Raw genomic sequence first — 12,235 nt, forward strand, 5'->3', positions numbered from 1 at the left:
TTGTGTCACAGAACACATGGAACACCAGCAAACCCGCCCCATACGTTTCTTTCGTCGATTGCGCCCATGACGACCCGATGACGTCAAGGATTCGTTCCAACTGCGCCTCCGAAATTTCGTGTCTAGGAGACTGCGGGGTTACCGCTATTTCTTGTCTTGTACTATCTCCCGCTGGTAACCACAGCCTTAGTCGGTCTCGCGCAAGACAATGTGGGCGCAGGGTAGAAGGTTTGGGTGTCAAATTAAGTCTATAGTTCTGGGGAATGGGGGAGGGGGAAGTATCTGTTACATTTGGTAGCGGTGCTCCGAATCGTGAGTTCTTATGTTTCGTTATCGTTGAGCGCGCTACTGATGAAGCTTTCTTCTTCGGAACGGCTTTCTCTTGCTCGTTCGTCAGCTTGCTGTCTGAGCAGCTTGCGGTTGATAACTTTAGCTGCTGGAGTGGAGTAATGGCCATCACGCAGGAGGCGGAGCTCTGTGGCAGACAGCGGTTCTGTAGCGTCGATGAGGAAGGTACCAAGCTCTGTTGGAAGGCTGATTGGGGGAAGAAGAAGGCTTGTTGGTCCGTATACTCCTCTGGATGGTTCATCCGCTGGGTTGGAAGCGCTTGGGACGTATGTAGTGACGACGTCGTAAGGGTAGGGTAGAGTGTGAATAAACTCGTTGATTCTACGAAAGACTTCGTTGACTTCTCGGTTTCTGTGTCTCCTCTTCCACCATCCTTCAACGACGCCCGTGTTGTCTCCATGGACGACGACGTGCCTGCCAATGCTAGGCAGAGAGGTGAGAGTGTATACGAGGAGTTCGAAAGCCACTGCCTCCGCCCATCCGATGTCTCGTTGACCATTGTGTGTTTTCCACCCTGGGATTAACCTCCAGGCCCTCCAGTAGTTACCTATTACAATGCCTATTCCAATTCCTGAGCTCGCGTCTGAGAATGTGAGAGGATTTTCGAGTTTGAGAGATGGGTAAATTGCTCGTTTTACACCGCCGGACTGAAGTAGCCTAGCCCACCATTCTAGATCCTTCGCCACCCTGCTTCCTGCTCGATGCGGAAGGAAGGGCTTAGCGCCGCAGTGGGAAAGCATCTCCTCGAGGCTTGTTAGGTATGCCCTGCCTCGTGGTACTGCTTGGCACGCGTGTAGTAACTTGCCATATAGCTCTCGTACGTCTTGTAAAACGTGCGCTGGTCTCCTTTTCCATTCGTCGATTGCTGCCAGATATTTGCTTACTTTTGCAGGACTTAGTGAGACTATCCTTCGTCCGATATCCCAAAGGAATCCTATATAGATTGTCGTCGACGAGAACGGTTGGTCTTTCAACAATTCCCATATAATGCCTAGGATAATTGACAACTCGTCAATATCTTGCAAGCTAAAAGCAAAAAGCTCGTCGTGTTTCGATCTCGGTGAGCGAAATGAAAGGTCCTGTAGAGGTTTTGAACAGTCTTCGCTCAATTCCTCCAGTATTCCCGTTTCCTGACATGTGTCGCCGAACCACAGCCTTGCGCCAGATTGTCTCATCCCTTCTTTCGCGAAGACTTGACTCCACTTCTTTCTCTTATCGTTGTACGGCTGTAAGTACTCTTTTTTGATTCTGAAAAAGATATGATCGTCTACCCATTTTTCTAATGGGCCAATGCTGTTGTTCCTAAAGATTTCGGCGCCCGCATCTGCTATGTGCCCGTATACTCCTGCCGAAGGGGTGGCTCCGAACGCAGTGCATGTGTCGATGCAGAAGTGGGAGTCTGATACTCTTACTATTCCTGCCGGCCATTGCGAGGGGCGCAGTGGGATTGTCCGGTACGCTTCCGCCACGTCTCTTGTGGCTGCCTCTGAATCTGGGGGAAGACTTGCAATTATTAGATATATGTTCGAAAATTTGCCCCATGTCGTCGGAAAGTCGCTGGCATTAATGTAGGAGTTTATCGAGGGATTAGGGTGTGAAACGTTTGGGGATGCTGGAAAGGAAAAGTTCTGTACTATCCTGAATTTGCCTGGCTTGCCCGGCTTAGGGATTATGGACAGCGGCGACGATTGAAACGGTCCTATGAGACTTTCCAATGATTCAGCTCGAAAGGGTCCAATGTACCTTCCTTTGTCCAATTCTTTTTGGATGATAGTTTCAAACTCGTTCTGGTACTCGGTAATCGAACTTTTATTTGGTGGAACCTGCATAACGCTGACAGGAGGAAAATCTATCTCAAAACCTAACCGGAGACCATTTGGTATCTTGGCGAAACGTCCAAGAAGTCCTGCTCTTCGAAGCTCCTGTTCCCATGCATCAGCCTTGTATGGCGTCAGCGGTATCTGCCTTCTGCGCTCTAGGGCATCTTTGGGCGCCGTGCGTAGCGGCTCCGCAGCCTGAACAGGCGTGGCGCGCATCGTGTTTTGGTGTTGTGCATCCTTCCTCCCTCTGCCAAGCGGTACAGAGTTGCTTCCCGTCCTTAGCCCAAAGGCCTTTGCGGATGCGCTCTGCGCAGGTCTCAAACTTCTTGTCCCATGTCTGCTTGGCCGTACACTCGATGGTGCGGTGCGGGTGTCTTCCCAGACAGACTGCGCAGCAAGGTAATGGGCCTGCATTGACAGTGGGACGGACTGTTCGTACCTTCTTGTTGCTGGACGAATAGTCCTCTGCAGGAGTATATGGTCGCTTCTGCGAAGCTGCGAGGTACTGCGGTTGAGCTGTTACGAAAGCTGCTGCCGCTTGCTGTAGAGACACGTAGTGGGACCGTGTAGTTCCCAGTGTTTTAATTTAATTGAGTTGGGCGCGTGATGGCCGTGAGGGAACAAGGCATATGATAGCCAGGTTGTAAGGGGGGCACGCGATGGCCGGGGTGAAAGCACATGATGGCCGGGGGTAAAAGCACGCGATGGCCAGGGGGTAAAAGGCACGCGATGGCCAGGGGGCAGGGGCACGCGATGGCCAAGGGGTAAAGGCACATGATGGCCAAGTGTACGAGAAACGGCGCGCGATGGCCAGGGAGAGTACAGTTTCGTACAAGCCCATTTTGTCGGCGCATGATTGGCCGACAGGAAAGACACATTGTACGACGACAACGAGTTGTAAGTGTTAATATGCGAGAATGTTTTTTTTTTTTTTTAAGAAACTTTTCGTTAGGAATGGCTGCAGATCCGCGATGTCATTACTGACCTGAATAGCAATAGCCGTTTCTTTTTCTCTCTTCTCGTTGAACAGCTCTTCTCTCGCTTCGAAAATTAAATCTTGATTGAGGTCTTCGAGGCTCCATCCTTGCGCCGTTCCTATAGTCTGATGCCAGCGTCGTCGTTGCTGGGATTGATATAGTAGTAGCGCTCGTTGTTTGAGCTGATCTGGTGAATGGCGCCAACGATGTGTCTGTAGAGCAGACCAAAATTGTATATGCATGTCCGTCCGGTCATCAGGCCAGTCGTACAATTTCATCATTGTGATCATGCGAGGGGCGGCTTCGTTGAATTCTTCCCAAGACAGATTCTCGTCTTTCACAACCGGAGCCGCTTTTGGGTCCTTTACTGCCGCTGCTGGGATCCAAGAGTGTAGACCGTCTGCTGCTGGTAGCATTACCATAGCTTCCGGTTCCGCTATTAAGTTGGACAGTTTCGCGTCTTCGAGACCACGGTTGGTGAAATAATGGAGCTCGCAGTAGTCTCCGGATTTCATCTTCCTTGTAGCGTATTGTGCTGGAAGAACAGTGGGGTCGGAAGGTACTTTTCCGCGCACTATGGGCGCGTACTTAGTTTTATTCTTCTTCCGTTCCTCTAGACGTGCAGCCTCTTCTTCCTCCTTGCGTTGTTGCTGACGTTCTTCCTCTTCGTCCTCTTCTCTTTGCCTGGCTTCTATCATGCGCCATTGTCTGAGTGCCCAACGGTCTTTCTCGGCATTGTTAGCTAAGGTCCATAGTGCTGCTAAGGTCCGAGCTGCATTTTCATTCGAGAGGCCTTCTTCTACTAATTGACGCCGCGAAGCTTCGTGTTCTTGTGATGTGAAGTCTGGCCTTACTGCCAAGTTAGGATCTTCCATTAATAGTACGGTATTTCGTGAGTCTTGTATGCAAAAGATGAAGCTAGAGTAGTGAGCTTTTGACGAAAGTGTCTCAGCTGCGAGGTGGGCAGAACCAAGAGGTGCTACGCCACCTCGCTTATTTTGCGCTTAGACTTAATTCTAGGCCTGCCTCGTGCCTCGGCCGGCCTAGCCCGCCATCAAATCTCCGCTAGTCTTACGACAAATCAACTAAGTAGAAGCATCCAAGGCATACGTACAACTGCTATATACACCTCCCACCTCCTCCATCCATCATCGATCATGATGCATCGTGCTTTACTAGTCTCAGAAATACTCGTGCAGATACTCATCGATTTGAGTCAACCCCCGGGTTCAGAAGTATTTGGCTGGCCTCAATCATCAACACACAAATCGCTTGCATCGCTCGCCTTGACATGCACAACCTTTCACGAGCTTGCGATGGATTTTCTTTGGTCTAACATGCATGGGTTAAGACCACTGTTAGGCTGTGTGGCCAGGCTACATTCAGTCATATACGATCCCAAGTCCAAGGTCAGTGCCGAGTATTGAAAGCAACCTTATCGTTCTGTGTTCGTTCATTCGCTGATTGAGCATCTAAATACAGTATTCCTGGTCCCAGTACGTTGGCCCATTAGCCGAGCACGAGTTCCATCAGTTTTTGCGCCATTCCGCTCGTGTGCGCGATATAACCATTTCAGCCAGCAATGATTTTCACCTTCTTACGGCCCTTCCCATTGAGACCACTGTTAGGCTGTGTGGCCAGGCTACATTCAGTCATATACGATCCCAAGTCCAAGGTCAGTGCCGAGTATTGAAAGCAACCTTATCGTTCTGTGTTCGTTCATTCGCTGATTGAGCATCTAAATACAGTATTCCTGGTCCCAGTACGTTGGCCCATTAGCCGAGCACGAGTTCCATCAGTTTTTGCGCCATTCCGCTCGTGTGCGCGATATAACCATTTCAGCCAGCAATGATTTTCACCTTCTTACGGCCCTTCCCATTGAGACATGTGTCTTTCCGAATCTGCGGTCGTTATGCTGGTTGGTTCAACGCACGGAAATAGGAGATTTGCGCTTTTTTCTGCCCCCAACCTTGCGCCGTTGTTCTGTATCCGTCGTCCCATTAGATATGAAATATATTGGGACACACTGTCCTGATGTGGAGGAGTTTAGTGTTACTGTGGATAGCGACAGGGCGCAACTCTCTGAAACCCTTCGTTCATGCAAGAGGCTGAGACGTCTGCAATGTCCGCCGTTCGACTCGGCTGCATGGATGTACCTTTCTACCATCCCCACCCTTCTCGAGGTGAAGATTTCCACATCACGCACGATTCATTTACCCTTTGGACAATCTCAATTTTACAACTTTCCTTCGCCTCACGACTCTTTCGCTCTCAGGTGGAATAGAAGTGGCATCCGCTGTCGCAATCATGCAACATTCCAAATTCCCTTCGCTAAAGGAGTTCGAGATGCATGTCCGTGTATTATATTGGGCGGAGGCTGAGCAGCTTGTCCATGCACTGTCACTGTGCAAAGCCTCCCAGACCCTTGAAAGCATCAAAATTTCTTCCCGCAATAGAACCCAGGAGCACACAAGCGACTCGTTGATGGCAGTCAAACAGTTTCTTTGCTTCAAGGAACTGCGAACGCTGGGACTATGTGTTCATTACCCCATCTACCTCGACGATGACCTTCTTTTTGAAGCCATGACAACTTGGCCGCATATTCACTCATTCCAATTGATGAACTGGCATCCTTCTCCAGCTACCCTTACATTTCGCGGGCTGTTCGCGGCGCTTTGTCTATGTCCGCAGTTGCAGGACCTGCAAGTATCGGTCGACGCTCGGAATATCGATATCGAGCCTGAAGTCGAGTCGTTCCAACATACTTCCCTGAACAATCTGATCATAGACTCGTGTGAGCTTGAAGCCGTGAATGTTGAAGCTGTTGCTCGCATCATTTACTCCATGCTTCCTGCCGTCAGCCAAGTTATGTGTTCAAATGGCGGTGTCCCACAATTGTGGTACAACGTCAACATGCATCTCGATCTGCTTAGAAACAAACCGTCCTTGGCGCCTGACCACTGCATGACAGAAGCAGCGCTAGCCCTGTGTTAGGGTACGCTCTTGTTCAGAATTATTACTGTCAGATGTTAATTTCATGTTTGAAATGAGGAAGTCGTGCCGGGAATAAGCAAGACACGTATCTGGGCTCATCCAGCTGTACTCTTTTTTTTGATATATGGAACATCTGTACTTTATGCAATTTTCGACTCATCTGTATGATCTGTATCAAATACTTCAACCGAACCAAAAGGATTGACCTAGCGTTACAGAACTAGGGCCCTAGGGGTACCGGTAATGACATACTCATTCTTGCATACTTACACCTGACAGGATTCTACCCGTTTACAAATCACACGGCTACAATATCAAGGACTCGTCGGTTCACTGACATACCCGGTCCAGACCCGCCCGTCTCCTGCGCTGGCTCAGCAAAAACCAGACCTTCCCACACACAAGCCGCTGACGAAACCTCGTCTGATTCGTTTCACAAAGCCCTTACCTCGTTTCTAGTACTCTCGCTATTTTTTTTTTTTTTTTTTTTGCATCAGATTGAGTCCTTTGGGGTCGTAGACCCTATGTTGGACATTTCTCGTCATATGCTTTTCCCTCGTATATGTTTGGTGATATGGTACTGTCGTACTGTGTTTTCGAACGCGTACTCCCCACGCCATCTGGTAGGATGACGCAAGTAAGCACAAAAGGAAGCTGCAACGAAGAAGGTTAGTAGATGATGTTAGGCGAGATGGACTTGCGATTGTTTTGATTCGATCGCGGCATGCTGGATTTGCTACTGGTTCGGGTTGGGGTTACTTGTCTCTACTGGTCCTTCTGAGGTGTTGACAGTGTCGCAGGAGGTGCGGCTCTCCTTTCGTCGTGGAGTAGTTCGGTTGGTGGTTGGTGTTGGTACATGGTATGTGGTGGTGGTGGTACATGAGTTGGTGCTGTTGTTGATTATGTTGGTTATGTTCGGTGTTATGTGCAGGTCGAGTCGAGTCTAATGTAGGGTATGGTAGTATATTATTCAGTGTTTTTACAGCTCACCAAAGGTCGTTTTGAAGCGTCCGGTACTGTTGATGAAGCGGCTGAGATGGGGAATTGCTTTGTCGGAGGTGAGAAGATATGCTAACGAGGTAGCGTCACGTCTTAAAGCATTCGAGAGAGTGTGTCGCTCATGTCGGTATTGGGGGCAGTCAAAGAGGTAATGGTGAATCGTTTCGTTGGTGCCGGGGCATATTGGACAGTGGGGCGTGTCACTTCTGTTGATGCGATGCAGGTGCTGATTGAGGGGGATGTGTCGGGTTCGGAATTGGATGTAGAGGCTGGACGTGCGCTTAGGTAGTCCATCGACGAGCTTGATAAACTTCTCCGAGGGCATGGATGGGTCGATGTTGCATGTTCGGGCGTATCGGGGGGATTTCTCCCAGAGCGTCTTCCACTGGTCGCGCGATTTTGTTTTCTGGGCTGCTCTAAGCGCTGCTGTGCTGCGTTTGAGTTGGTGTCCTCTTAGATATTTGGGTAGGAGGCGTGTTGGGCTATTGTGATTCCTGCCTTGTGCAGCCAATTTGGCTTCTTTGTCTGCTAGTTCGTTCCCTGCGACATTGACGTGACCCGGTATCCACCTTACTGTGAGTTTGAAGTCTTCTTGCACTTCTTGTCGTTTGGCTAGTCGATGAGTTAGTCGTTCAAATTGATCCGCAATATACCCGCTTCCTGTCTTGTCCATTACTTCGCCGGTTTGAATTGCTGCTTGATTGTCTACTAAAATTGAGGCTGGATAGGTGATGTTCCGTTCTGTGGCTAGGAGGTGAGCTGCAAGAGTGAGTCCGATTAGTTCACCTTCATAGACGGTGTGGTCCTTGTCGCTTCCTAGATGGTACCTTAGCGTGCGTGGGTCCTGTCCGCTCCTTATTAGAGTTGCTGCTGCACCTATTCCACCTCGATAACCGGAGCCGTCGCTGAAGATTTGGATGATGTCTTTAAGGTCCTTCTGTTCCTTTACCGCGTCTTGTTTCGTCTTTGCTATCCTCGTTTGATATACACTTTTCCCTGATGGCCCTGTTGTCGTTTTGACTGGGTCTATTGTTTCCGTGTCGCCTGGAAAGATGCGGAAGGTGTGAAGAAGATTATGTAGGGACGATCGATGACTTTGTACGTTGTGATTAGCTATCCATACGAGTTTCTTGTGTAGCGGGTGGGATTGCGGGAGGGAGGCTAGTCGAACTGTGGCTCGATGACATATCTTTTGCATTAGGAGGGCAATCGGGAGGAGGTTGGCATGTGCTTCTAGGGAGTCTGTTGGGGCAGTTCGCATGGCTCCGGTGATGCTGATGGCTGCTATCCGCTGGACGGTTGTTAGTCGGTCTGCAATTCCTTTGGATCCTTTTTGCATCCCTCCTATGCTGTCCTTGAAGAGAGGTCTGAACCAGATGTCGGCTCCGTACATGAACTTGGGTATCGCTACACTTTGATATAGTTGACGCATGAGTTTGGTGGGGATGCCCATTGATGATCTAGATAAATGACGGATCAGTAGAACATATTCCATACCTTTCGCTACTGCATATGCTGCGTGCTCCTTCCAGGTGAGTTCTTGGTCCACTATAATACCTAGAAAGCGAGTGTGGTGACAGGGTTGGATGATGGTGCCGTTGAGAGTGATAGGGTTTCGTTTTTTGATCTTGCTGCGAGTGAAATCCATTAGGGCAAATTTGGATGTTTCGAACTTTGAGTTGTGCTCTCTTGACCATTGGTAGCCTCCTCCCTCGCGTTCTAACATGTCTTTCAGGATGGCGTGTGTCTCTTCGAATGTGTTGGCTACCGCAATATAGGCTGTGTCGTCCACGAATGCAAGGGCAACCTCTTCGCGTCCTCTTCCTATGCGTCCTTTGGCTATATCCACGAGGTCCGAGTTATATATTAGATAGCAGATCATCGATAGAGGGTCGCCTTGACCAATTCCATTATTGACGGGGAACCATTCGGAGGTGAAGTCGTCGAACTTGAGTTGGGTGCGTCGTCCTGTTAGCATCCGCTTCGTAAATTCTATGAGTTCCAGTGGTAGCCGTCGTTTTCTCATGTTGTGGACGAGTCTGTCAGTAACTGCATTTGGGAATGCGCCTTCTATGTCCAGGAACAAGACTGATGCTACTTTTTTCGATCGCCAGGCGTCTTTAATCGTCGCTTCAAGGAGGTGCACCGAGTCGGTGGTGGATCGTCCCGGTCGCCCTCCAAAGTGATTCGCTGGGAGAAGGTGGTATTTTTCGAGCGTGTGTGTGACTTGACGTGTGACGATGGCCGTGAGGAGTTTGCAGGTGGTGTTAATGAGTGCGATCGGTCTATATGCTTTTGGGATGGAGTAGTCGGCCTTTCCAGGTTTTCGTAGAACTATTGTGGTGAAGTCCTTCCAGGGTTCAAAGTATGTACGATGCGTGAAGACTGCATTAAAAAGGTGAGTGAGGTAAGGGATGAGGGTGGAAGCGTTGCGTTTGAATACTATATTACAGACTCCGTCAGGACCTGGGGCTTTGAATGGACTGGTGTTAGTAATGGCTTGTCGGACGTCTCCTTCTTCGATGGGCTTGAACGGAGTGACTGGGTCTGGGTATTTGAAGTTAGCTGGGATGTTGCTTGAGGCTGGAGCCGGCGGGAAGAATGCTTGGGCGAGGATGGTGCTTTTCTCGTCGTTTGTTACTGCTTCTCTGAGTGAACCGTCGGCGTTTTTGACTTGGAGTACTGGGATTCGTGCTTTACTGCCGTCGCTGCTTGGGGTTGTGATATATTTGTTTGCTATCCATATTTCCCGCTGGGTGGCTTCCTCTAGAAACTGTGTCCAATGCTCTTTCTTGGCTTTGTAGATGGCGTCGGATACTTTGTTGCGGAATATCCTGTGTTCTTCGTGTGACGGGTGATCTCTTAGCGCTCGAAATTTGTAGGATAATTCACTCAGCTCGTGTTTTCTCTCTAACATCTTGGTGAGGTCATGCGACCACCATCTTTTAGCATGCGGGTTCGGTCTAGATCTAGGTACTTTCTCCTCGATGACTTCTTGCAGGGTCTTTGCTAGTGCTTTTGCTGCCGTTTGGAATTCGTCTTGGGATGTAAGGATAGCTGGGGGTGGGATCTTTCTTAACTTTTCCTTTAGGCAGATGTCGAATTTTTCCCAGTCGGTTTCGCGGTAGTTGTAGCTTATGGTCGTAGTTGCTTGAGGGAGTTCTAGATCGAGTGTGCTTAGAATAGGGACGTGGTCGGTCTTCGGTGCTCGGAGTTGGGGAGCCGTGTCGCATATGATGAATGAATCCAAGGTGTTGTCAGAGCAGAGAACATTGTCGGGACGGGTCCAGTTGCCGGTACTCGTAGATTGCAGGGTTGGCTTGTCCTTGGGTAACGCTTGGCACATTCCGTATTCCGCCATTAGTTCTAACCACGCTTGGGCTTTGGTTTGAGCGTCTCTTGGTTCGAACAGGTGACGGTTCCGTTCTTCTTCCCATAGCGGGTGGTGACAGTTAAAGTCGCCTAGCCATACTATGTGGTCAGTTGCTGATGGTCGGACGGTCCTTATGTTGGTTTCGAGGTACTGCTGGATTGCTTGAGGGGAGTCCTGTTTGTCGCCATCGTTGTAGATATTAAATAGTGTTAGTTTCCCAAAGGCGCCATCGAATTGGATTACAACTATATCTGTGGAGGGGAAGGGAAGTTGACGCCAGCTGTTAGTGTTAATATGTTTGTTTACAAGTGTTACTGCCCGTGAGCGCTTGTTTTGGGTGTAACGGTGAGTGGGATATACTACATGCCAGTCTGGGGTGACTCGTGTATTACCTTTTGTGTCGATGGTGGGTTCTTGTAAGGCTACTATGTCCCAGTCTCATGCTGTCGTGGGTCCGCTAAGGACACAGTGTTGAGCATCAGATGAGGTGTTGAGATTTTGCTGCCATATACGCAACCGTGTCGCTGAGTTGTCAGGTGTGTCAATCATTCCCAGTTGACAATGGGTTGGTTTTCTGTCGTGTAATCCAGGGTGCTGAAGAAGTCTTGTGTTTGTTGCTGTTGGTTGTGGCGAGGGGGGGAGCGGTTGTGGGCGAAGCCACGTGATGGTGGTCCACCACGTCCAGATCGGTGATTTTGTCTGTTCGGGTATGAGTCCAGCGTGCGCTGTGTAAGAGGCGGCGGTTGTTCATTCGGTGGTGGTGCAGGTTTACGGTATGGGGCAGGTTTTGGGGGTGCTGCTACTTGGGTCCATTCTTCGTTCGTTGGAAAGAAAGGCATACTGTTGTCAGGGTAGCGTTTATCCATGTCGTCGCATTTCTTCTTGAAGAGAGGGCAGTCGCGACTCCAGCTTGAGTGGTCTTCCGTTTCGCATGACGTACAATAATTCTTGTCATTGGTGGTGCAGTCATTGGAGCGGTGGTTGTTCCCACAGTTTGCACATGTGTCACCTTTTGCTATGCATTCACGAGCGATGTGGCCGAAGTGTTGGCATTTGGCGCAGCGGATTGGTTCGCGTCTGTTTTTCTTTGGCCAAAGTTTGAGTTGGTAGAAGGTGATGCCGTCTCTGATTGCGGTGTTCGCCTCCATTGGTTCTGTGAAATTGATTAGTACATGGGCTACTTGCTGGCTACTCTTTCTCTTTTCTGCCGGCTTGATCCAACGAGCTGAAGTGAGCGATCCTTTTGTCCAGTTGTTTTCATCCTCTAGCGTTCTAAGGGCAGTGTCGCTTGTTGGGTTGAAAGTGACTGGCATGAAAGGTATCACTACAGGGTAGGTGCGCTCCTTGATTGTGGCGTCTGGGTCGAGGTTCTTCAGGAGGAGGTTTTTCGTTTCTTCATTGGTGCGGATGTAGATAACGGCTTCCTTCGTTTTGAATTCAATAGTCATTCCTCCCTGTTTGAATTGTGTGACTGCCTTCATTTCAAGGTCGACGTCATCCTCTTTGGGTATGGCTGCCAGGGCTTTGTGGACTCTTTCAACGAGCTGGGCATGGGAGCTTTTCCCCGCCGCTAGCGGACAGTTAGCTGGGAAATCGATTAGTAGTTGCCTTTCCTTGATTGCTTCTCTTGCTAGTCGCTGAATTTGTTGGGATTGCTGTGCTGGGTCCTGGTGGGTTGAGTGTCCCGTTTTCAACGTCTTCAACGTTTCGGCGTACGATGGTTT

The 12,235-nt window shown here is 49.5% G+C and overlaps 2 protein-coding genes across 2 annotated transcripts; one reads left to right on the forward strand and one right to left on the reverse strand.

The window, feature by feature from the left end:
* Positions 1–3,263: 3,263 nt before the first annotated feature.
* F5891DRAFT_986347 (uncharacterized protein) lies at positions 3,264–4,020 on the reverse strand (the record flags this gene model as incomplete). The annotated part of the gene is made up of 2 exons (XM_041377751.1): positions 3,264–3,357; positions 3,416–4,020. 2 exons carry the CDS (start codon positions 4,018–4,020, stop codon positions 3,264–3,266), a joined length of 699 nt encoding a protein of 232 aa, XP_041218478.1.
* A 179-nt stretch (positions 4,021–4,199) lies between these two features.
* F5891DRAFT_1068416 (uncharacterized protein) lies at positions 4,200–6,457 on the forward strand. Its single transcript, XM_041363189.1, has 5 exons — positions 4,200–4,554; positions 4,894–5,297; positions 5,335–6,140; positions 6,191–6,334; positions 6,379–6,457. The coding sequence occupies exons 1-3, from the start codon at positions 4,303–4,305 to the stop codon at positions 6,137–6,139; spliced, it is 1,461 nt and encodes a 486-aa protein (XP_041218479.1). The 5' UTR covers positions 4,200–4,302; the 3' UTR covers position 6,140; positions 6,191–6,334; positions 6,379–6,457.
* The last annotated feature ends 5,778 nt before the right edge of the window (positions 6,458–12,235 follow it).

The sequence above is a fragment of the Suillus fuscotomentosus genome, assembly GCF_016647785.1.
Source record: "Suillus fuscotomentosus strain FC203 chromosome Unknown F5891scaffold_114, whole genome shotgun sequence".
Classification (NCBI taxonomy): Eukaryota; Fungi; Basidiomycota; class Agaricomycetes; order Boletales; family Suillaceae; genus Suillus; species Suillus fuscotomentosus.

Bases quoted from the DNA above. Each gene is read 5' to 3' on its own strand.
- F5891DRAFT_1068416 (XM_041363189.1), top strand. From the start codon at position 4,303: ATGATGCATCGTGCTTTACTAGTCTCAGAAATACTCGTGCAGATACTC. The intron at 4,555-4,893 runs GTCAGTGCCGAG...ATCTAAATACAG, and splicing joins TATACGATCCCAAGTCCAAG to TATTCCTGGTCCCAGTACGT. The intron at 5,298-5,334 runs GTACCTTTCTAC...CTCGAGGTGAAG, and splicing joins TTCGACTCGGCTGCATGGAT to ATTTCCACATCACGCACGAT.